Below are 23,028 nucleotides of genomic sequence, written 5' to 3' on the forward strand. Positions count from 1 at the left end.
GTCCTTGTGCATTGAGTTCGGAGGCTTCAACCAATTGCCACTTTGCTCGTTAGAAAGCCATGATGTATCTCTGATGGGTGGGCAAAATTCTCTGGGCAGTCAAAAGGATAGAAGGAGGAGGCAACTTTGCCCCTTATGACCACATAATCTGGAATATGGCCCCTTTTAAGGTCATAAGGGGCAAGATTCCAGAGTGGCCCATCTGAGCTTTCATTTTCTCAAAGGCAGAGCAGGATACCCAGGGCTCTGTTTACTCTTATCACCATTGCTAGCCACTGGGAAACCAGTGGCTAGAAATGATAATAATAGGCAGTTATATTTGACAACTTCCAAACTGTAAAAAAATTCTACATGTACAGTCAAAATAAATGAAACATGTGGTTGAACCTTGGCTTTCAGGGGCCTAATATGGAATTCAACTAGTAGCTACCGGTAAACATTGTTTTTAAAGGTGCCCTGCCAGACAAAACAGTTTTGACTTGCATTTTTTTTTCATATAAATATGTTAGATCCATATGTGTTTGTGTTATGCCGTGAATGTGAAAATGAACTGCTACCTTCTCGGTCAACTCTAAAGCTGGTCAGTCTGATGTCATTTTGCCGAAGCTCATTAATATTCATGAGCTTGCCCAGTTGGCTGGGTAAAGGATACTGATTACCAGGCTCTCACTGGCTAGCTTTTAGCCAATAAGAGTCAAGCAGCTTAGCTCGTTGAATATTAATGAGAACTGGCACAAATTGAGCTGAGCCTTCCTGCAGGGTTTCGATACCAATTAGAATGGCTTGAAACAAGGTAACCAAGGTGTTTTTTGACAAAAAATTTTAGAGTCCATGGTAGAACTTCAGACATTACCACAAAGTAATGAAATACGTGTGGCGGGGCAGCTTTAAAGTTGTTGGGTTCCCATTATACCCACAGCAGCATGATATATACAGTTCCGTACAAAGAAACCAGCAAAGTGCGGCTTTATTAAAAATTATTCATTTATTTATTCAAGCCTGAAAACAAGACATTGTAAAACACAAAAAAACACTTAACTGTGTTTTTAAATGCTCTACAGAGAAAGAACAAAACTGCTTCATATCGACTTCTTCTAATCCAAATGAAATCAACTCCTATAGTCTGAGAAAAGTTGTACACCAGTATATCACTATTTTACTGAGAGCACAGGGGAAAACTCGTTCGAATATCAAATACCACATGAGCTTTCAGAGTCACAAGATGAGTGTGGACTCCTAAAGCAAAATGTGTAGAAGAAAAAAAAATACAACTCCAGTCTGTTGATTCGTCTGTTAGTCCATTTGTGTGAGATCAACATAAAGAGTATAAATGCTTGGTCCTTGGTGTGTCTGGTGGGTAAAAGTGTGTGTGTTTAGTCAGACTCTTCATCTGAGCTGGCAGGTGTGGACACAGCCTCTTCCTCCTCCTCATCATCCGATTCCTGGTTAAAAAAAACACAAAGAGAGGGGATTAGCACAATGTGCGTGTGTATATATATTGTGTAATAAAGACAACAAGTTTTTTGTTCCCTATGCAATCTGAGATAATCCATCAGATTTGTGTTACATACATAAAAAAATAATGACGGAATGGCCATTTCCATTTATTATGTGTTCCATTGCCATGCCACTGCCAATGTATAAACTAACTTGCGGAGCGGCAAGTTGCGGAGGTGAGGTTTTGCAAATGAGCAGTGGAGTAGTAACGCTACAAAGCAGAGATTCATTTAATCCTCATGGCCCCCTTGGGAGCATCCACACCACTCTCCTCTGCGCTGAGGTCTTTACTTCTTTCCAGGGGGTCCGTGGACCGCCTCTCGTTAGATTTAGGTCTCCCTAGCTTCCTCTTGCCTTGGGAATTATAGTCCAGAGCTTGTCTTGCTATGTTCCTTAGATTCTTCCTAAGTGTATGACCGATCCATTACCCCTTTCTGGATTTGATTTCAATGTGGATTTGCTCCTGGTTCATGCCAGGTTTACATCTGGTATCTTGTTGGGCCACTAAATCCTCAGTATATATCTGAGACAATTGTTAATGAACACTTGTAACTCTGAATTCCTGCTGCTTGCGTTGCTAGGCTCTTCCCTCTCTTACCTGCAACTTCTCTGCATCACTTTATTTTATTTGGGGCAGTTTTTGGTCACAAGTCCTGTCTGGTCCATTCCTTTTCTTCTGCGATCAGACCTGCAGACTACCTTATCTAAAAAGTCCTCTCGTCTCTGCCCATTACCATTAGTTGATTTTGATGTACTGATTTACTCCAACATAAAAACACATTTGAAAATAAAAGCATTGTTCTCACATTTCAACTCTCCCATTTTGCAGCAATAAAACTAAAGTGATATAACCAAAAAGAGAAATCTTATAGATAAGACAGATGTTGACAAAGTTTCCTTTTAGGGACATCATTTAAAATTGGGAAAAATTAGAAGTTTGAAAAAAGGTTATAAATTGCAATATATCGCAGAACATTGCAATATGTTTAAAATTGCAATAATACTGTATTGTGGTGATGATATCGTATTGGGAGGCGTGTGGTGATTCCAACCCCTAATGCATATTGTTGCTGTCACTACCTAGAGCTTAGTACTGCCGCATTTATTTAGAACCGCATCATTATGGAGCTGTTTGGATTATTATTATTATTATCTATTATTTAATTACATATTATTCTATATAATTTCACGTCACTTATTTGCTTACATTGCAATATTTTTGTACTATGGCCACCTAACTTTACTTAACAATATCTTTTATATAATGCCACTTTACATTTATTCAGTACTTTTTGCACATTGTCTGTTTGTTGGTTTGTTCTTCTTTACTGTAGAAAAATGCTGCTGTAACAAGTGAATTTCCCCATTGTGGGATGACTAAAGTATTATCTTATACTGTCCATTTACTAGAAACTAATGGACAGTCAATCGGAACCAAGAAGTTTCAGTGCCCCTTCTATAACAGCAAACAAACCATGACTTCATGTCCCCTCAGTCACACAAAACAATCTCTGCATTGACCTAAAATACAAACTTGGAGGTGATGAAAAACAATGTTGCACCCATGTGTTTAACCCTCGTGTTGTCTTTCCTTTAACCATGAACCTTGTCCTTCCAGGTCAAAATTGAAAATGAAATTTTTTTTGTGCTTTTTACAATGTTTTTGTCACTTTTCTGATTTATTGGTCACTTTTTCCATGGCTTTGGCGCTTTTTTTATAAACCTGAGCTGGTTTCATGATAGATTTATCACTTCTTCTTGGAATTCATGGTCATCAAACCTCATTTATATCAAATTATACATAAGTTTTTAGGTAAAAAGGCAGAAAGTATGAATTAAGTTGACTAATAGTCAAGATCAGAGGATGTTGAGTGGATCACAGATGTGTAAATGTCAAAGTCTAGTCCGGATGCTGTTTTGAAACAATTAAAAAAAAAAGAAAAAAAGAATTAAAATGCTATAAGATGAAATAAACACCCTAATAATTAAATGAAAGTAATCATTAATGAAAAACGCATGGAATCATACATGTTATTTTTGGGAAATTTGGTTGAAAGAAATCCATATTTCTGATATAAACTTTGAAACGGGTCAATTTGACCCAAGGACAACACAAGGGTTAACATGACAAAAAAATGTATATTACATACCAAGAGACTGACTCACTACAGCGAGTGATGTCTGAATGTTGTGGTGAAAAGAAAGGATGAATCTGATAATGGATCCTGCAGCTAATACTGTTGTTTATCAAGACTGGCTTTACCTTCTTCCGCTTGGACTTGCTCTTATGGTCAGAGTCTGATGAACTCTCGCTGGTCTCGATGAACTCTTTACTTTTGAAGCTGTCATTGCCTCCTCCCCGCTCCCTTTCCTTGTCTGCACTGGCAGACTTCCTCTTCTTCTCCTCCTTCTTGCCTCCAGATTTTCTACTCTCCCTAACAGGTCAAGGGTGGGGAGAAAAGAAATTGGACATATTTGAGACAGATTGTATCAAAGAAAAAAACAAAACAAAGTTTAGGTCCTGTAAGTCTTACTTTTTGGAACTGGAGGTTGCTCCTCCGCCACTCTCTTTGAACTCTTGCTTTGCTTTTTCATAATTCCTCTTTGCCTCTCCAGCCTTTGTGTCCCACTCCTGAAGGAACAGAGAAGCAGGGAAGTGTAAAGGAGAGGAATGAATAAAACATGCGACAAATGAATAAAGACTTTGCATAGCACAAGTTCAATGCGGCACAGATGTGATGAAACCACCCCATCTGGCTGTAGTTCTTTGAAATAATGCATTTCAACTTTACTGTCAACTAAATGTATATAGACTGATTTATATGGGCATTCATATACCCATAAAATAAGTGCAGGCTCCCTTCTGACAACTGTAAAAAAAAGTTGAATTAGGTTCATTTTCCATTTTAAATGACATAAACTGACTTCAGAGAAAAGGTGTCCTAGTAGATCCAAATCAATTTAAAATTAAAATAATCATACCTACAACTTGCATACTTTGATTTTAAAATTATTCTATGGTCACAGCCACTCTCTAACACAATCGTGTTGTGTTGTACTCACCAGGAACCCCAAAGAAAACATAAATGTGGAATGCAAACTAATATTTATCTTAAATATTTAGTGTTGTAAGAGCACAGGAGTCAAACTACAGCAAATTGTCTCTCCTCTTCCACGGTCTCCTGCCTTACCTCCTTCTCGTCTTTGCCTAGTCGTCTCCACATCTCTCCGGCCTTCTTGGAAATCTCTGTGATGGAGATGCCCGGGTTCTCTGACTTGATTCGCTCGCGGCTGGAGTTGAGCCACAGCATGTAGGCACTCATCGGCCTCTTGGGACCGCCGGTTTCTTTCTGCTTCTTCTACTCAGATTGAAGGAAGGAAGGGAATTAAAAGGGAAAGAGTGCAATTATACAGGTTAATATATGCTACGCATCTGTTTGCAATACTAGAAACTAAAAAAAGAAAAATGACTGCTGGATTCAGGTATTTTTTCAACGTAATATTTCTCTCATGTTTTCTCCCTGTCCCAACTGCTCTTACCTCTTTGCGTGGTTTCCTCTCTTTTTTCTCCTTCACCACTTTGGGTTTCTTGGGCTTCTTCTTCTCGCTGGCATCATCACTATCGCCCCCGTCATCGCTGCTGTCGCTCGCTGAGGCATTGCTGTCGTACCTGATTGAGGTGGAGAAATTGGGAAAGTTACGTCAGCTAGGTTAAAATAAGCCAAAGGGTCAACAGACTTAAACAAAAAGCGAGTTTAATGGCTCTGACACACCAACCCGACGGCCAAACGTCAGCAGAAAAGACAGTAGGACCGACTGCAGGCTGTCTCCCTGAGATGGTAAAAAAAAAAGAAAAATAAAGTGCCTCGGAACACAGTGAAGCGACACCGACATGAGCGTACATTTAGCGCGAGACGTAATACGTCTTTTGAGAAGAGCAGGCTAATCTGTATTGCCGCCTAAAAAATGAAAACCGGCAGCTGCTTGGACAAACGCTTCACGTAGGTCTGGCTTCTCCAGAATTTCAAAACCGACCATAATGGCGGCTCGTTTGGTATATGATCTCGGATTTTACAAAGATAGTTCTGAAAACATTTTAAGTGAGAAATAGGACATACAGTTATTGAATTGGTCTTCATTTCAGATCAACAAAAGCCAGCTTAAAAGATTTGTCAGATTTTGAGAGGTGTTTGTAACACTCATCCCGCTAGTCATTTCCGGGTCAGCACTCCACCAATCAATTAATAGGTCATTAAGCCCGACTGTCTACATTCCAATTCAACAAGTAAAAATTGGTCGAAATTAAAGCAGACAGCTCCTCCAACTGACAATGGCACGGAACACACCAAAGAGACTCGAGTCAACGACCTCGCCAGACTGTCCAACAGCCGATGATCAAGTTGGTGTGTCAACGCCTTAACAAGAAGCCACTTACTCTTCTGCAATGTCGTCATCTTCTTCTCCGGGGTTAAACGACTCATCTAGAATGATAAAAGGCAGAAAATCAAACCTATTGATCTCCTGAACTCAGCATGTATTGCCTACTTCTGTCATACTGAGACGGTTACCGCTTTCGCCATCTGACTCCTCGCTGTCGTTGCCCTCTTCTCTGATCTTGCCCTCAGCCTTCATCCTCTCCAGGTAGGCGTCGTGCTGGTCGTCGTCTGAGTCACTGTACTCGTCAATCTTACCCTTCATGCCCTGTAAGTAAACTGCACGGTCAAAAACAAACAAAACAAACCAACAGTACTCACAATACAGCATAGCCATTGTAGAGTCTTCCAGGACCTACTAGCCGCCAGGCAACGCTCTTGTTAGATAGATAGATGGATAGAAAATATTCTTAATTTATTCAATAAAATGCAAGAAGATATTGCAAAATGTCAATCACAATTTCACAGAGGTCTAGGTACATTTTCAAATTGCTTCTTTTGTCCAACCAATGGGCCATAAATATGTGGCAATTTGTGGGGATTTTGACTTAATATAGGATGTACACAAATAATCACTTATCAATATTATTATCCTTTGATTGTACATTTTTTAGCCAATTAATAAAATACCATGTTTGGTTAGATGTCATGAATTGTAACATTGAGCCTCACGTAAGACTATTTGCGTATTCTTAACCAACATCTCTCCTACTGTTTTCTGTGATGCTCCCTCATCGGAGTTTTCCAATCCGGAGTCAACTTCACCACCTTGTAGTGAACTATAAACAGCTACCTGAGGCCTCCTATTCTTCTTTATTCCTGCCAACTTTATTTCATAAAAGATGCCACCCAAGAGTAAAAAGCAGACGAAAGCATGTATCCATGTATTGTAATGTTATCTTAGACCAAATCCAAACAGTTTTCCATCTCCATGCAGCAATATCTGTCTGCCAGGGGACAGATAGACGACAAGTCAGGAAGGCTCTTAAAACACCAACAGGAAATGGAGAGCAGGCCCATTAATTTTCATTGACCTACTCAACAGACCCTGTCACCATGGCAACAGATGGCCCCGTAACCAGAGACACCAGACCAGAGAGTTGCTGCTTGGACTTTGTCGTCAGACAAACCAGGAACTTGTGCATGTCAACAGACAGCATTAATGCAATCAGCACTGCCTATGTTCAGCAGTGGTCATGCTGACAGCTGTGTCTAGTGTTAAAGCACACCAAAAGCCCCCGGGCCACACATTAGTCAGCACGATGCGCACACATTATCAGAGTCTCACACCCCTTCACATGACGCGCGTACGCACACACTCACAATCAAGATTATAGGAAACCATCATTGGGAACACACAGTCTCACACACAGTCTCACACACACACACACACACACACACACACAGACAGACACACAGCGGGACGACATGCAAGCAAAAATCAATCCACACCAGAAAAACCAAGCGCCTAGTTCACACATGACGCCCGTGACCATACCCACCTTCTTCTACAGGGGTACAAGGACGGACAGACAGGAGAAGGGCAACAAGCATCAATATCTGGGATCAAAGTCTGACAAACTCATGAAATGTATTTACTTACAAACTGGGAGATGTTTAAATGACTTACTTCTTTGAACCCTCTGTTCTTGATGTTGAGCTTCTTGGCATTAACAAAGTCAAACAGTTTTCCGTACTCCTCTCTAAAAGAAAAAGAGAAATAAGACCGGGCTCATTTTGGCTGAAATTCTCTAGATAGCTTCAAGCTGGACGAAAAGATCTAAAATCTGTATCATGATACTTTTATCTCAATAACAATGAATGCAACTTTTAAAGTATTTTTCAAATATATCAGTACATGAAATTTCCACTCTGATGTTTGCTAACCTTTTTATAATGTTTTTATAGATTCATTACGGTATGACCAATTTAACATTCTGGCCTGGACTTTAGTCTGACTGGTTGGCTGAACTGAGTTTCTGCGTGTAGCGTCCTCACCTCTCAATGCTGCTGAAGGTGTACTGATTTCCCTGCTTGGTTTCAATCTCAAAGTCAAATGATCGTGTTGTAGTGGTGCCTCGTGCAAAGTTGACGCAGGAGATCTCCTCAAAACGCAGGTGCACGGGGGGTTTGTGGACATAGATGAAGCCCCTCTCCAGGGGATAGAGGAGGCCTGAGGACGCCTTGTAGGAGCAGGTAATGCACTGAGCCCCGGAGTGGCTGTGGAAGAATGATGCACATTTAACCGGATTTACTTAAGTATATGAGAAAAAGCGTTTTGTCTACTAGGCGCTTACCCCTGGAAGTTTCCAGGCACAGTGATCTTGCGGTTGACCAGGGCCTTCATCACCCTGCTGACCATCTCATACAGAGACCCTGACATGTTTTTACTGAGTTTGCCCTCAAAGCGGCGCTCCACATCCTCCCTGTTAGATACAAACAGACAAAGACACAGGTTTATTATCTTCACATAAACACTTTAGACAGCTTTCTGGTGTGTGTAGGCAACAATGCAAACAGAAGCAGTAGCTGGTGCCACTATGAACTTGTGTAAATTATTCCTCCAGACCTTTGCTTCCCCCTAGTGGATAAATGCTGTACAACATCAAAAAGCAAGCTTGTGTTATCATTAAGTTGAGTCACCATAATCAACACATGAAGCTAAGTGCAATATAAGTCTGAAAACCATTCAATATCTGGTGTGACAACCATTTTTCCTCACGCAGTGCAACACATCTCCTTTGCACAGAGTTGATCAGGTTGTTGATTGTGGCCTGTGGAATGTTGGTCCACTCCTCTTCACTGGCTGTGCGAAGCTGCTGGATAGTGGCACGTCCTGGAACACGCTATCTTATACGCTGATCCAGAGCATCCCAAACATGCTCAATGGGTGACATGTCCGGTGAGTATGCGGACCATGCAAGAACGGGGATGTTTTCTGCTTCCAGGAATTGTGTACACAGCCCAGCAACAAGGGGCCGTGTATAATCATGCTGCAACATGAGGTGATGGTTGTGGATGAATGGCACAACAATGGGCCTCAGACGCCATTGAATCAAGTCGTCAGTTACAACGAACTGCAGTCAGGTCGAGACCCCGATGAAGCATGCAGATGAGCTTCCCTGAGACGGTTTCTGACAGATTGTGCCGAAATTCTTTGGTTATGCAAACCGATTGTTGCCGCAGCTGTCCGGGTGGCTGGTGTCAGACGATCTTGGAGGAGATCATGGGCTGCTGTCTCTGAAATGCCTTTGGAGACGGCTTATGGAAGAGAAATGAACATTCAATTCACGGGCAACAGGTGGACATTGGTGGACATTCCGGCAGTCAGCACGCCAATTGCACGCTCCATCTAAACTTGCGACATCTGTGGCGTTGTGTTGTGAGATAAAACTGAACATTTTTGAGTAGCCTTTTATAGTGGCAGGCCAAAGGCACACCTGTGCAATAATCATGCTGTCTAATCAGCATCTTGATATGCCACACCTATGAGGTGAATGGATTATCTCGGCGAAAGGGAAGTGCTCACTAACACAGATTGTGAACAATTTTTGAGAAAAATAAGCTTTTTTTGTACATAGAAAAAAGTATTAGATCTTTGAGTTCAGCTCATAAAAAATAGGGGCAAAAAGTGTTGCGTGTATAATTATAATTTTGTTTTTGTGTATAGCTTATATTGCACTTAGCTTCATGTAGCCCATAAACTCATGGTGTCCTTTACTGTTATAGACTCACTCGCTCATGTTGAGGGTGAGGCTGAGGTCCTCTTCCTTGGAGAAGAGCAGGATGAGAAAGTGATAACGCGTCTGACCCTGCTTGATGGGAGGATCCAGACTGATCTATTAAGACAACAACACAATGACAAACGGGGAGAAAGAGTGTGAGAAGGAACGAGAGAAACAGCAAGGGGGGAAAAAAGCTTGTTCTGGGTACAAATTAAATAAAAATGACAAAATTGGGCAGAAATGTCCACTTACCACAAAGAACATCTGCCTCTGATCCTTGTGCGGCAGCAGGAATAGACGGAGGACGGTGGTGTAGGGAATCTTGTAGTCAAAGGTCTTACCATGGAGGTGAAGGAAAGTTGGGTAGATACGGATGTCGTATCTAAGTGAGGAAAAAGAGAAATGAGAGATCGGTTGAGCTAAAATCTGAACTGAGTGGTGTAAATGTTATAACATAAACGTGGAAATATGTGAGTGACTTTGTTTTGTGCTTAAGTGCTGATCTTCTACCTTCCTCTGGGTGTAAGGCACTGCAGCTCTTTGAAGATACACACAGCGTCGCCTGTGGCCTGGATCACATCAGCCTTAGACAACACATTCTCAGCAAACGCCTGTATGAAAACACACACTTTTAGCACTATTACCAACGCAGATAAAAAAAAAAAAAAAGTAAAATAAAAAAGTGCTGTATCTGAGAAAGAACTACAAGTAGAAAAGGAAAAAGCCCATCCTTCCTCACCTCCACAGGGTCTTGTCGTTCATCAGACTGGTTGGGCGGGACGTAGAATCGGACCTCCATGAGGGAGACCTCTGTGTCGTCGTTCTGGTGAAACTCCAGCGTGACTTCATTCTTCCCTGTGGCACACTGGGACACGTTGGACAGTGGGACCTCGAATGCTGTGCTGTCATTTACTTCAAATGATAACAGCGGTCCTGCGGTGTGAGAGGCAGAGAGAAACCGGAAAAGTTAATGTCAGTGGCAGCTTATTTCTCAAATTTTCAAAAGTCCATTTGTGTTTTCCCCCCATTGAGCTATCATCATCATAGAGCCTTATAGTTAAAAGATATGAAACATCATCAGGGTTCTCAGCACATGAGAAAACTGTCTTTAGGCTGTTCTTTACAGATCATTTAGGTTGATGAAAATACATTGGTGAGAACAAACAACCTGACACAGTAGCTACTGATATGCACCCTGTTCTTCATTTTCAAAACCAGGACCATTAGAGCTGAAACAGAAATCGATTAACCAATATTTTTGATTGATAATTAACGGACAACTAATTCTGATAACTGATTAATTGTTTGGGTCTTTCTCAAAGAAAAATGCAAAACATTTGCTGGTTTTCAAATGTGAGGACATGATGCTCATCTTTCATATAAAATAGTAATAGGAATCTTTGGACTGCTGGTTGCACTTTTTTAGATAAAAATTATCAACTGAAAAAATAATCTAGTTTCAGTTGCTACACTGACCACGTGACAAAGCTAATCTTGCTGTAACCTACTGGTGAGGACATTGTTCGTTGGGTTTTTACCTGAGAACTTGGCCGTTCCCCAGTTCCATCCCTTCACACACATGTCCTTCTCCGTCAGCTCCACTTTGTAGTTGGCCTTGAAAAACTCTGAGATCTTCTCAAAGTCCTGATGGACAAGAGGTAAGAGCAAAGACAAAGTTGAAAAGGAGTGGAAGTGTTGAAAAGAGGAGGAAATAAATGAAAAAGAGGAAGGCTTCATGTTAGTAAGGCAGTAACACACTGGCACCGCGTGGGTCAAAGCTTAGAAAAATACCCTCCAAGAAGAGTGAGGGGATGGAGAGTTAATTAATCACAACGCAATTATAACCGCGCCTGCCGCTGAGGCCTCTTGGGAACACTGGAGGTGAATGTAATCCATCTGGCCCCTCTGTCCTCCTCCCCTCCCCACACCACTGCTGACAATCAGCCTGTTTATTTATCCTGCAGGCCCGCTTTACAACTGCAAATGACACACACAACCAGTCACACACAGCGACAAACACATGCTCAATCACTCTTACACACACCCACACACACATACACACAGTAGTGCACGCACATGTGGAAATGATTGTGGTGTGTGAGTGTGTGCCGGGTAGAGACTCTGTGGGAAACAGAGTTTACGCACCTGGATATCTGCCTGTCCATAAGGTTATTACAGCCAATTAGAGAGAAAGAGAGCGAGAGAGAGCGAGAGAGAGTATTTGTGAGCCTGTATTGAGGCATTGTTTAGATAAAAGAACATGTGTGAGCAGATGTGTAAAATGTATAAAAAACAAGAGTTTGTGCAGAAGCGGTCTGTTTGTGTCGTGTGGGTGAGACGTGTGTGAGAGTTTGAGAGTGTTGTGAGGTGTGTGGTGTGTGTGTGTGTGTTGTGTGTGTGGGTGTGTTGGGGTGTGTGGTGTGTGGTGGTGTGTGGTGTGTGTGTGTGTGGTGTGTGTGTGTGTGTGTGTGTCTTCTCAGTGTCCTCATCAGGTCTGTTGAGTGTTCCTCTACTCCTCATTACAGTTTTGGCAGATTTGTTGTTGCTCAGCTCATTTAATCATAATAAACACAGACCCCTACTACCCACCACAGACCCACACACAGTCTACCAACTAACCGTCTGTCTTTTATTAGTACATTTTTCAACCATGCTTTCCTTTCAACCTTCAACTTCTCATGTTATAAAACCATGGATGTATCAGAAAAAAATATAATAATGCCATCAACATTTTTGGGCACAACTTGATCAATACTCACTAAACTGAAACTAACTTGCCAATACGACAGCAAATATTTTATATATACAGTATATATTTTGCAAAAGTTGCAGTAGGGATATAAAACCTTATCTTGAGAAATGTACACAAGTTTTACTACAAAACCCTTTTGTTAAGTTAAAGAGTTAAGAGCCAGACGTCTCAGACATTTTTAACTAATTGTTGATACTTGACAGTATTCTAGACATAGATTTTCCTGTAAACAAAAAATGTTGAGGTTTGATAACCGGTCCTGGACAAGACCACTCAAGCTGGATATTATTTTGTTTTATTTAAAAGATAATGGGTACCAGTCTGAGCGAGCATTGAAACTAACGACTATTTGTTTTCTATTAATTACTATTAATTTGGGGAGGTGACGTCTTGTATTGTCCAACCAACAGACAAAAAAACATAATTTTTATTATATAAAAACAGGAGATATTTGTGTTTCAGAACTAGATGATTATTTAGCATTTTTCGTGACTTGAACAGTTAATTGATCATCAAGGAATTGTTTTTTCCCCCAGACAACTGAATAATCGACTAATTGTCTAATTGTATTGTTGGTCCAAAAAAACTTTTGATGTTCAATACTCAGCCCTGTCACCAAGATGCAACCCCAGTGGGCAGCTCTGTACATTCAATGCCACACCTTAAAACATAAACACTGATGTTTTGGGCCAATAACAAACTACACATGTACATGACACAAGCAGAAGAGACGGACATGCCTCTACAACCCCTGGTCATCGAGTAGACAATTACAAGTCAGCTACATAACAGCCTATCTGGCTTGCTCAAGGATGCTTCAGAGGGACAGATGCAGCGAAGCTCCTGAACAGCTTGCCAGCGGCTAAACCTCCAGCCAACTCCCGATTGCTGACACTGGCTGTGGGATAATAAACAATGACATCACCCCCTGTGCTCCGGGACGAACGGATCCATCTCCAAAAAAGTATGCTGATTAACCCCAGGAGACGACACCGCTCGCAGCCACAGACTCCAGGTTATACCCGCTCCTCCATCCCAGTTTTTTTTTTATTTTTTTTTTTTTTTTTACTTGGTTGCTGACATTTGCCATACACTCAGAGCAGCGGGGGAAAGGAAGATTTTTTTTTTTTTTTTAAATAGGGTGATAAAAAACAAACACAACCACATTTTTTTCTTGTCTGTATTTTGACCCAAATTGTTTGAGTGGATTGATATAAACACTGACTCACATGAGCCGATGATTACACTGTTTATAGAACACACATGCTAGCACTGGTTTCCCTCATTAATCCCATTAGGAGCTTTTGAGAGAAGAGAAGAGCTGACTCTCTCACACACACACACACACACACGCGCACGCGTGCGCGCCTTTCGCAAGATGGTAGCGTTTTTTTTCGTGGAAATGTCAGACACTGGATGGAAGTTGTTTATCGGTGGTTTCCTTGCTTGTGTTACATCTCTTGTCGTAAACACAGCGCTCAACAAACCAGCAGTGTGTCGTCTGTAATATTCCACTGATGCCTTGTTCTCCTCTGAGTAAGGTAACAATTACTTCGCGGAAACAGAAAAATACAACCAGGGAGAAAAATGTAGTCTGTTGAGGTATCACAACAGGAAAAAAAAAAAAGGAAAAACTGAGGACCAGTCAGGAGCTTGAGAGCCTGAACCGCCTTCTAAAACCTTAAAAACTGTGAAATCACTGGTTTATTAAACTGCACTCACCGTGTCCCTGAAGCCGTCATATTTGTAGACATGTCCTGAGCTGGTGCCCAGCTTGATGCCGTGACCCAAACACACTCTTCTCCACTGGGCCAGGTTGAGCTCACCCGCCTGGATGCTGTCCACTTTCCCAGTCTTGCTGCTCTTATAAACCACATTTTGCTTGCTGAAACGCAGCCGCCCGTCATTCTGCAGTGACAAAGGTACAGACACAAACAGACACAGGGCTTGCGTTAAAACGCCGGGATTATAAGGTCACACAAAGAGTTTTATTAGAGTAAAGCTGAAAAGAGATTGGATTGGTCAAGTGACAATAATTGATCGGCCCATTTTGGCGATCGATCCTTTGTTTAAACAAAAACTTACTGGTCCCAATTTCTCAAATGTGTATATTTTTTGGCTTTCCAAGTGTTCTAAAATCTTTGGGTTTTGGACTGTTGGTAAGACAAAACAATCTGAATTTGTCAACCTGGACTCTGACAAAATGTGATTGTCATTTCCCCCTTTTCTGATATTTAATAGACTACATAAGGGAAGAATTGGCAGATGATCGATAATTGTTATAACTTTTTTGCAGCCATATTTGATTATAATTTCTAATACCTTGATTTTGCAAAATTATTATTTTTCCACATCCCTTACACACAAATACAATTTACCCCAGAAAGCTCAAACATAACTTTTAAAATCAGCATAGAGATGTCTGTAGAGCCAAAAAAACAACAAACTCAACCCCATGCTTCAGTGATTCTTAAAGTGAGACCCATGAAAAGATTTCAGATTTCATTTAAATTAGCATGATTTTATTTTAATTTTTTACAAAACGTTTCATAATTCAACAAATATTTAAACTTTTAAACCTATAATAGGGGACCCTGGCTAGAGATTAGATTGAGAACCTGTGTTCTAGAAATCAACATGAATCTGGGATGCACTTATACATTACTTAAAGGTCCCATGGCATGAAAATTTCACTTTATGAGGTTTTTTTAACATTAATATGAGTTCCCCCAGCCTGTCTATTGTCCCCCAGGGGCTAGAAATGGTGATTGGTGTAAATCTAACCCTGGGTATCCTGCTCTGCCTTTGAAGAAATGAAAGCTGGGCTGCTCTGGAATTTGGCCCCTTATGAGGTCATAAGGCGCAAGGTAACCTCCCCTTTCTCGGCTTTACCCGCTCAGAGAATTCCCCCCCTCCTCCTCCTCCTCAAAAGCTACAGACTCAGAAATGACACAGCTCATCGTTGGACTGGCTCTAGTGGCTGTAAATATGAACCAAGGCTGAATTTCGGGAAAGAGACTTCAGATACAGTATTAGGGGACCACTAAGGTCTATATAAACGCATCCAAAGAGCACCATGACATGGGTCCTTTAACTGTATCAATTAGTTTCAGTAGATACAAAGTGGGTTCATAGTTTCAAAAACATGCCTATTATACAGCTATTACATGGTCTTTAATTTAACATTGTATTTCATTTTAACTTGTTTCAAAACTATATTCAGGAACACAGCCTTTAGCTCTAGAAAGTGAATCTCAGTCTGTAATGAGAGTAGTCCAGTTTGGGGAGGAGAGGTGGGTGATGAGAATACTGACCCAGGAGCCTTTGACTTCCTGGTAAATGTCGCTGAACTCCAGCGTGTCTCCCATCTCAGCTACAGGCGACGACTGATGCTCTGCAGACAGAAGAAAATGCATTAGATGGAACCAAACATCCACAGGATTTATACAAGCACTACATTTTCAAATTGTATTCACAGTACGGGGCATGAAGTATCCTTAAAGCGGTCGTTTCTAATTGCTTCCATTTTTAGTCTGAGCTCCTTGATATTGATAAAAACCTGATGGAGACGTTTAACGTTCGCTAGCTGCTGAGCCGATCACTGAAGAGGGAGAGAAACCTGACACCATGTGATTGTGTAACGTTAGATTCTAAACGCAGTATTATGTTTACCTGTCGGTTATAAAATGATTAGTAAACGGTCAGTTGCAACTGTTTTTTTTGTTTTTTTTTTAATCAAAGCGATTACTAACATGCATGCTGATGCGCCATTAACAATAGCTAGGCTAACTTGAACGACACAAGGTGCGCTTCATTTGCACAAGTTGCGCTTTGTTTTACGTTCCGGTGCTGCACTGAGTTCAACTGAGTCCTCAATTTAGTAACAGGCAACACCCGCTACAAGCACCGACCCGCTAGAGACACAGTGTACATCAAATCGAGCGCTCCAGCAGAGCTAGGCCGGTGTTAAGAAATCAACTGATGTACAGAGTTAATTTAGCGAACACAATAGCTCCAAATGAAGCGCGTAGGCGACCTTCACTGTACTGTTACGTGCACATATCTCAAAAACGAGTTCCTAAACAACCGAAAAAACACAATAAAAAAAACTTCTTACTGTCGATGTGATGAACAGCTTCGCCTGTTTCCCGCGTGTAGCATCGGGAGCTAGCACTACGTCACAGGAAAGAACCTGGAGGTGTTTGTAATTACTTCCGGTTTGGCGAAGAGTTTTTTTTTTTTTTAATCTTTTCACCATTAAAACCTTGAATTTGAAATCATACACACTCTGACGTGTTTTCTATACAGATGTTTGTGTAGTACTTCAACAATCGAATTGGTCATGGCAACTCCTGTTTGAAAACAGAACGTCGTTGCAGGACCGAGCCCACTGCAGTGACCACCTACCACCACTGGGTGGCACGCAACACATCTAACAAAACAAGCCTGGATTCTTTTCTATTTTATTCTAATGTCAAATTGTAACGTAGAACAATAGGCTTCTGAACACAGAGTAGCCTACACCAGCATAGCACTCCAAATTGTTATTTAGATGTTGAAACTGGATGATACTGATCAGACTTAATGTGTCTGGGAGGGCGCTGGATCAAATAAAACTCACTGCCAGATAAAATGGCTTTTAGACAAAAATTGCCCACCTAACCCTCTGTTGCTACCACTCTCTGTGCAGTGTGTACTTTTTCAACAAGGTCCTGGATTTTCTATAGGCTAATTGGATTAAACAAATCAATACAAGAAAATATAGCATTTAGCAAAAGCACAAAACAAAAAACAAAACAAATGGACCCTCTTCAGAACAGAGCCTCACTAAATAAGGATCCATTTAAGGCCCTTATGATAAAATATAATAGTGTATACGCCCCAAAACTTTTAATTAAATCAGACAAAACACGTTGGAGGGAATTGAAAATAATCGGCTGTATGGTGTCGATGAAAAAAACTAAAAATGAAGGGAGAAGAAAGAAATGCAATGAAAAGGAAAACACTTCATCCGCTCCCTTTCTAAGAAACAGACAGATAAAACAGACTGAATATTTCCTTACAGGGACTCTGTGTATTATGCTCCATTGAAAACTTATGTAGTAACTGTATCGCATTTTATGGGAGGCCTGTACATTTATAGGCCCTGGTGTTCTTATAATATTCCTGTCGACAACTATTCACATTATTGGCTGCTCAATTAAATCTGTCCTCGCTTTTAGAACCGGGATATTGCTGAGGACTTGTAGATATTCCATGATGTTTAAACGTTTTAATTCAATCATTTTAAAAGTAGGCTCATTTGGGCCTTATTTTGGGTAAAGGCGAGGAAAAAAATGAATTGCACTCAACTGTTAATTATTTTGTATAGGCCCAGACAAAGGCCCATGCATGCATAATGGCCTAAAGTAGGCTATTGATGGATAATTGAAAACAATGAATACGGAAGAATATACAAAGAAAGGCAAGCAGACACCAGATGAGAGATTAAAGTTAAGAATGAATGTCCTGGATGATTTGCGGGTTGCACGTTCGCCGGTCCTCCTGACCCGCAGTGATCTGATCCAGCCGGACTCGCACCTTGTTAAAGGGAAGCAGCTTAAAGATCAAACGGCCGCAGTCAAATTGCGTTCACGAGGATGACGAGCGCAGAGAGACAGTAATGAGTTGTGACAAGTCCCGTGGTTCAGCGGCTCTGTCAAGTTGAGCTGTGATGCGTCAACCCGGTGAATCACAGGCACCGAGGAGGAGGATAACGAAAGAAGGAGAGACATGGATGGAAAGGAGGGGAGGAAGAGGAGAAAGGGTTAGAAAAAGAGCAGGAGGAGGAGGTAGGCTACAAAAAGGCTCCGCCGTCATTCAGTCTGTCACACAGACCACACACACCAAGCCAGCGGAGCGTCAATATTCAAACGTCATCCTTTAATATCATCAATACACCCATTTATAGGATTACCATCACAGGCATTTTTCCTTCATCTTCTTTGGAGTTGTGTGAGGGAGGGCAAGGAGAGAAGACATTATTATCGGTTTATTTCAGCTCCAAAATTCACCGGTGGATGAACTTGTGAGAGCGAACTGAACGGAATAAAAGGACTTGGAGAAAATGAAAAGGTTTTGCGGAGGTAAGTCAATTGTAATACTTTTAATGGAGGTTTAGGCCTAAAAACTACAGACAAACACTTATTGATTACTTTTCTGTCATCATCAAAAGTTATGATATAGGCGAATTCATGTCAGACAATTCGAAAATTCCCTGTCGTTCATCGATATTGAGATTTATTTTCTTACGAATCCAATTATTGTTGTAGCCTATGTGGTGTCACATGTGCGTTCAGAATATTAAGCCATGTGTTTTCTGTTTTTGCACACTTTCTAAATATGAGCCTTATGATTGTGATTTCATTGCACATCCATTTGCAGGTAAAACTAACTAATCTAGCCCATCATGCTCTTATATTATATTCTATTGTCTTCGTAACTCTGGAAAGAAATTCCAACTTCCAAATTCCCCAAAAATATTTTACTTCTTATTGTTTTTTTTTTAACAATGTATTTGAAATGTGCTTGTAAATCTTTTCTTTACAATAGAAGATGTATGATGAAAAACAAATGAGTTTGCTCATCAGCCAACCTCAAAGGTCATCAAAGAAATAATTAGATACAGAAAACAATGCATGGACTATCGAAGAGACTTGTTCAACACAGACTTTCATTCAGTTTAGAGATTTGTTTTGAGATTTTTTATGTATTGTCAAAGAAATGCAAAGGCTATTTGAGAAGAATGTGAGATTTACAGACCACAAAGAGAGAGGGAGTTAAACCCAATTTAGCTTTGACAGTGTGTGTGTGTGTGTGTGTGTGTGTGTGTGTGTGTGTATAAGAGAGAGGGGGGGGGGATTCCTATTCACAGTAAAAAATTACAGGGGTTGGAGGGTCAGAGGCAGCTAAAGCCCCTGTCTAGTTAGCTGTCACTGATATGAGAAAGTACATGATTCACGTTAGTCAGGGTGTGAGAAAACTCACACACACACACACAAACACACACACACACACACACACACACACACACAGACACTTTTCCTGTGAGACAGCTGGTGCGGCTGCTGCTCCGTGTCTATGAAAGAGAGGAAAAGGAGGTGAAAGAAAGAGGGAGAGACAGTACAGAAGGATGGCTGTGTGATGAAATGATGAACTGAACAAAAGATCACCAAGTTCCTCTCTCCACTGCTCCTCCCTCCCTTCCCTGCTCTTCTCATCCCATCTGGTGGGGTCACATCATGAGGCCAACTTTTCTGATGGCCTGCCGGTTGCATGACCACCTAGATGGGAAGAACAATCTGCTGCTCCCTCAGAAACTCAGAGAAATAAATATACAGAAAGCTCAGCTGTGAAGAACATGCCACCTTGACACACACACACACAACACACACACACCACACACACACACCCACAAACACAACACACACCACACACAACCATACACACACACACACACAGATGCAGACACATATAGACAAGGCCTGTTATTGCTGGGAGGGTTGAATTAGTGTCGGTGTGTTTCAGATAAAAGCCTTAGTGTGTGTTGGGCCAGAATGCTCAAACACACCCGCCAATAAGAGGAAACAAAAGAAGAGTGAAAAGAGAGAGAGCAGGGGATGTGGAAAAGAGAGGAAAAAGTGACCCTTTCACATCTTTTGATTCGCTCAGCGCCATCCTCAATTCTTCACGCTATATATATGGATGTCAGGAGGATTTGTGGAGGTGGGGGCAGGTTGTGTGTGTGTTGGGGGTGAGAGTGAGTCAAGAGAGGTAGAGACCGATAAAAGTAAATAGAGAGAGAGAGGGGGGGGGGGGGAAGAAGGAGAGACAAACTGGGGGTAGAGGGGTTAATGCAGTGCAGATTCCCGATTGACAGAAGTTAGCAGCACCCAGAGGGAAAGACAGAGGAAAGAGTAGGGGGGAATGATATAAAATGAGTCGGTCACGCTTTGAACAGTTACACATGCTGTTTACATTTTTCCCAAATTAACATGGCCCCTCGCTTCAGAAAATCTCCCTCTCTCTCTTCCCTCCACCAACTCCTTTTCCTCTCCCTCCTTCCTTTAAAATCCTCTCTTCCTCCTCCTTCTCCCCTTTGTCTCTATCCTCCAAGACCCCAAAATAAATTTCGTCAGTCTCCAGAATCAAATCCTTACAATGTAAAAATACTCTCAGATACTTCTGTCTCTCGTTGGAAACATGACTTACATTGTATTATCAGCAAAATACGCTTATAAACATGAAAGCATTAAAGTAACTTTTTATGCAGGAAGAATAGCCACTGTCAATGTTGATTATATTTTTGCATTATTTCTATTATCATATTTGTTATTATAATTTTCATTTTCAATATGCTACACATTTTAATGTCGTAGCAGGTCAGGGTGGAGCTGGTTTTAAATTGGATAGTTTTAAAGTCAGTATTACAATGCATCGTTCATTCAAAATGCTTATTTTAGATTTTCTTTTTTAGATAATACAGTTAAATCTTAATCTGCAAAAGTAATTAACCACAGTTGTCAAATAAATGTAGTAAAGTTAAAATTAAACTACTTACCTCGGAAATGCATTTGTAAGCACAGATTAAAAACTCAAATAGATTGATTAACCGATATCTTTTATCTCCAGAGGGGAACAAATAACAAAAGATACACAAGTCAAAAGCTTACATCAGAGATCAGACAAACAACAATAGTAACACAAGACATTAGCCCAGGAGCACCTAGCCCGCCTAGCCACTAAATTAAAGACAATACATTGATACAATCTATTAATTACTGTGATAACAGTACCACAACACCTACATAAATAAAAGGACCAGTAAAACAGGGGATACATATGAAATAACACATTTAACAAATAGAGTACATATTTAAAAGACACTCATAATAGGGCTGTAAATAACATAAATATGTTTAATAGCAAATTTGCCAATTGATCGATCAGTTCTTTGATGTAGAATGTCAGAAAATAGTGACGCAATTTCCTAAAACCCAAGTTGACATCTACAAATCACTTGTTCGATCGACACAAAGTTCAGAACCCAAATACATTCGCAAGTACGAGGAAGCAGCAAATCCTCTGATCTGAGAACCTGGGACTAGAGAATTTGCAATATTTTTGCTTAAAAAAGGTTTCAATGAATCCATTATCAGAATAGCTGATCCATTTCTGCCAACTGACTATTAATTGACTTATTGTTTCAGCTCTAGACTTCTTCTATCTCAGAACTGTCAGAGCTGATAGTATCTCTGCTTTCCACTGCTGCTCTCCGACTTTCTTCTAATAGTAGTGACAGAGCAGTGACTTTGAAATTCAGTAGTGCGTTCTTGTGTGATTCTATTTTGCGGTATTATTTAAGAGAAAACCTTGAGGTGGAGATGGGGAGCAGCCGGGGTGAAGGGGGGAGGAGGGGTTTAAGAGGTCAATTAAAAATCTAAGGTCTGAAAAAGGGGAAAGAGGTAGTGAACGTTGGAGATGGGGGAATGAGTGGAGCCAATTAGTGAAAGGAAGAGAGGGGAACGGTAATTAGGGAGAGAAAGGAAGGAGACGTTAAAATGGAAGTTTGATGTTTCAGGAAGATTTAGGGAGAGAGGGGGACAGATGAAGCGACAACGAAATTGAAACCAAACATGGCGATATAGCTTGGAGCGACAGGAATCCACAGATTTAAAAAAGAAAAAAAGGAGAAGAAAAAAGGCATGGATGGATTGGCTTATAAGGTGAAGAGAGAGAGAGAGAGATCAGGGTAAGAAGGGGAACTAAACAGAAGACGCTGAGTTTATGACTAACGAGAAATAGATTCACAGAGAGGTTCGGAGCATAAAACTTGATTTCTATTGAATGTTTGAAATTGTTTTCCTTTGTTTCCTTTGTTTTTGGGTCATTTGTGTAGTTTGGCAATCCCAGTGTGTGTCCGGTGCCAAGAGGATCAATTTGAAATTCAGTATGAACACACGCCAAAGAAAGGAATCTCATGGGACAAGAGATGGGAAAAGTGTGCGTGTTTATTTTTTTACATGTATTTATTCAGGATAACGACTGTGCATACATAGATCTCCACTGCACAATCTGGATGCACATGTGTGTGCATGTGTGTGCATGTTTGTGTGTGTTGAGTTAGTAATGGAATGCACACTTGATCAAGTACAGACTGCACATAAATTTGGCCTTTAACTGTACACAGACACACAACACCAACCCTGACCCCAGACTGTCAACCCCCCCCCTTCACCCCCACTCACCCAACGCTCTGTCCACTTCCACTGTGGCATCACATCAGCCTGTTAATGTGTGCATGGTTGTTGCCCCTGGCATCCTGCACAGGTGTGTTTATGTTTAGGTTGAGTGTTATGACAGAGTGCAGAATTGCCACCAGGTACAGTGCCGCACAATAATTAAAAAACTATGCAAGAGACAAACAGCTCCTCAGAGTTTGGCTCTGATGGGTCTTTTCTGTCAACAAAGCCCCAATGAGCCTTCAGTTCCAGTAAGCTACATGACAATAAATATGCAAGACAAGTCACAGGCCGGGTGGATGTTCTTGGAAAGAAATGTGACACTTGTGAGGTTTAAAAAA

The 23,028-nt window shown here is 40.9% G+C and overlaps 2 protein-coding genes and 1 long non-coding RNA gene across 5 annotated transcripts in view; 2 read left to right on the top strand and 1 right to left on the bottom strand.

Annotated features, from left to right (window-relative positions):
- The first annotated feature begins 344 nt into the window (after positions 1-344).
- Positions 345-947, top strand: LOC116696353 (uncharacterized). The gene is made up of 2 exons (XR_004333701.1): positions 345-451; positions 894-947. It is a non-coding gene; the product is annotated as an uncharacterized LOC116696353 (long non-coding RNA).
- A 394-nt stretch (positions 948-1,341) lies between these two features.
- On the bottom strand, positions 1,342-16,755 carry ssrp1a (structure specific recognition protein 1a). Of its 3 annotated transcripts, none has more exons than XM_032527186.1 (19): positions 16,525-16,755; positions 15,722-15,801; positions 14,130-14,315; positions 11,194-11,299; positions 10,395-10,588; positions 10,166-10,266; positions 9,908-10,037; positions 9,666-9,769; positions 8,228-8,356; positions 7,929-8,150; positions 7,561-7,633; positions 7,433-7,438; positions 6,066-6,198; positions 5,933-5,978; positions 5,038-5,167; positions 4,689-4,856; positions 4,032-4,129; positions 3,761-3,932; positions 1,342-1,442 (listed from the first exon to the last, which is right to left on the bottom strand). In XM_032527186.1, the coding sequence occupies exons 2-19, from the start codon at positions 15,773-15,775 to the stop codon at positions 1,374-1,376; spliced, it is 2,121 nt and encodes a 706-aa protein (XP_032383077.1). In that variant the 5' UTR covers positions 15,776-15,801; positions 16,525-16,755; the 3' UTR covers positions 1,342-1,373. The 3 variants fall into 3 exon arrangements, with proteins under 3 accessions (XP_032383077.1, XP_032383078.1, XP_032383079.1); XM_032527187.1 differs by lacking the exon at positions 16,525-16,755 and adding an exon at positions 16,080-16,098; XM_032527188.1 differs by lacking the exon at positions 7,433-7,438.
- Positions 16,756-18,087: 1,332 nt separating this feature from the next.
- The window catches only part of clcf1 (cardiotrophin-like cytokine factor 1), a 14,742-nt gene continuing 9,801 nt past the window's right edge, over positions 18,088-23,028 (top strand). Inside the window, exon 1 of the mRNA XM_032527197.1 lies at positions 18,088-18,532. Coding sequence (XP_032383088.1) covers positions 18,514-18,532 — 19 coding nt within the window. The 5' untranslated portion in view covers positions 18,088-18,513. The remainder of the gene's footprint in view (positions 18,533-23,028) is intronic.

The sequence above is a fragment of the Etheostoma spectabile genome, chromosome 10 (genome assembly GCF_008692095.1).
Source record: "Etheostoma spectabile isolate EspeVRDwgs_2016 chromosome 10, UIUC_Espe_1.0, whole genome shotgun sequence".
Lineage (NCBI taxonomy): Eukaryota > Metazoa > Chordata > Actinopteri > Perciformes > Percidae > Etheostoma > Etheostoma spectabile.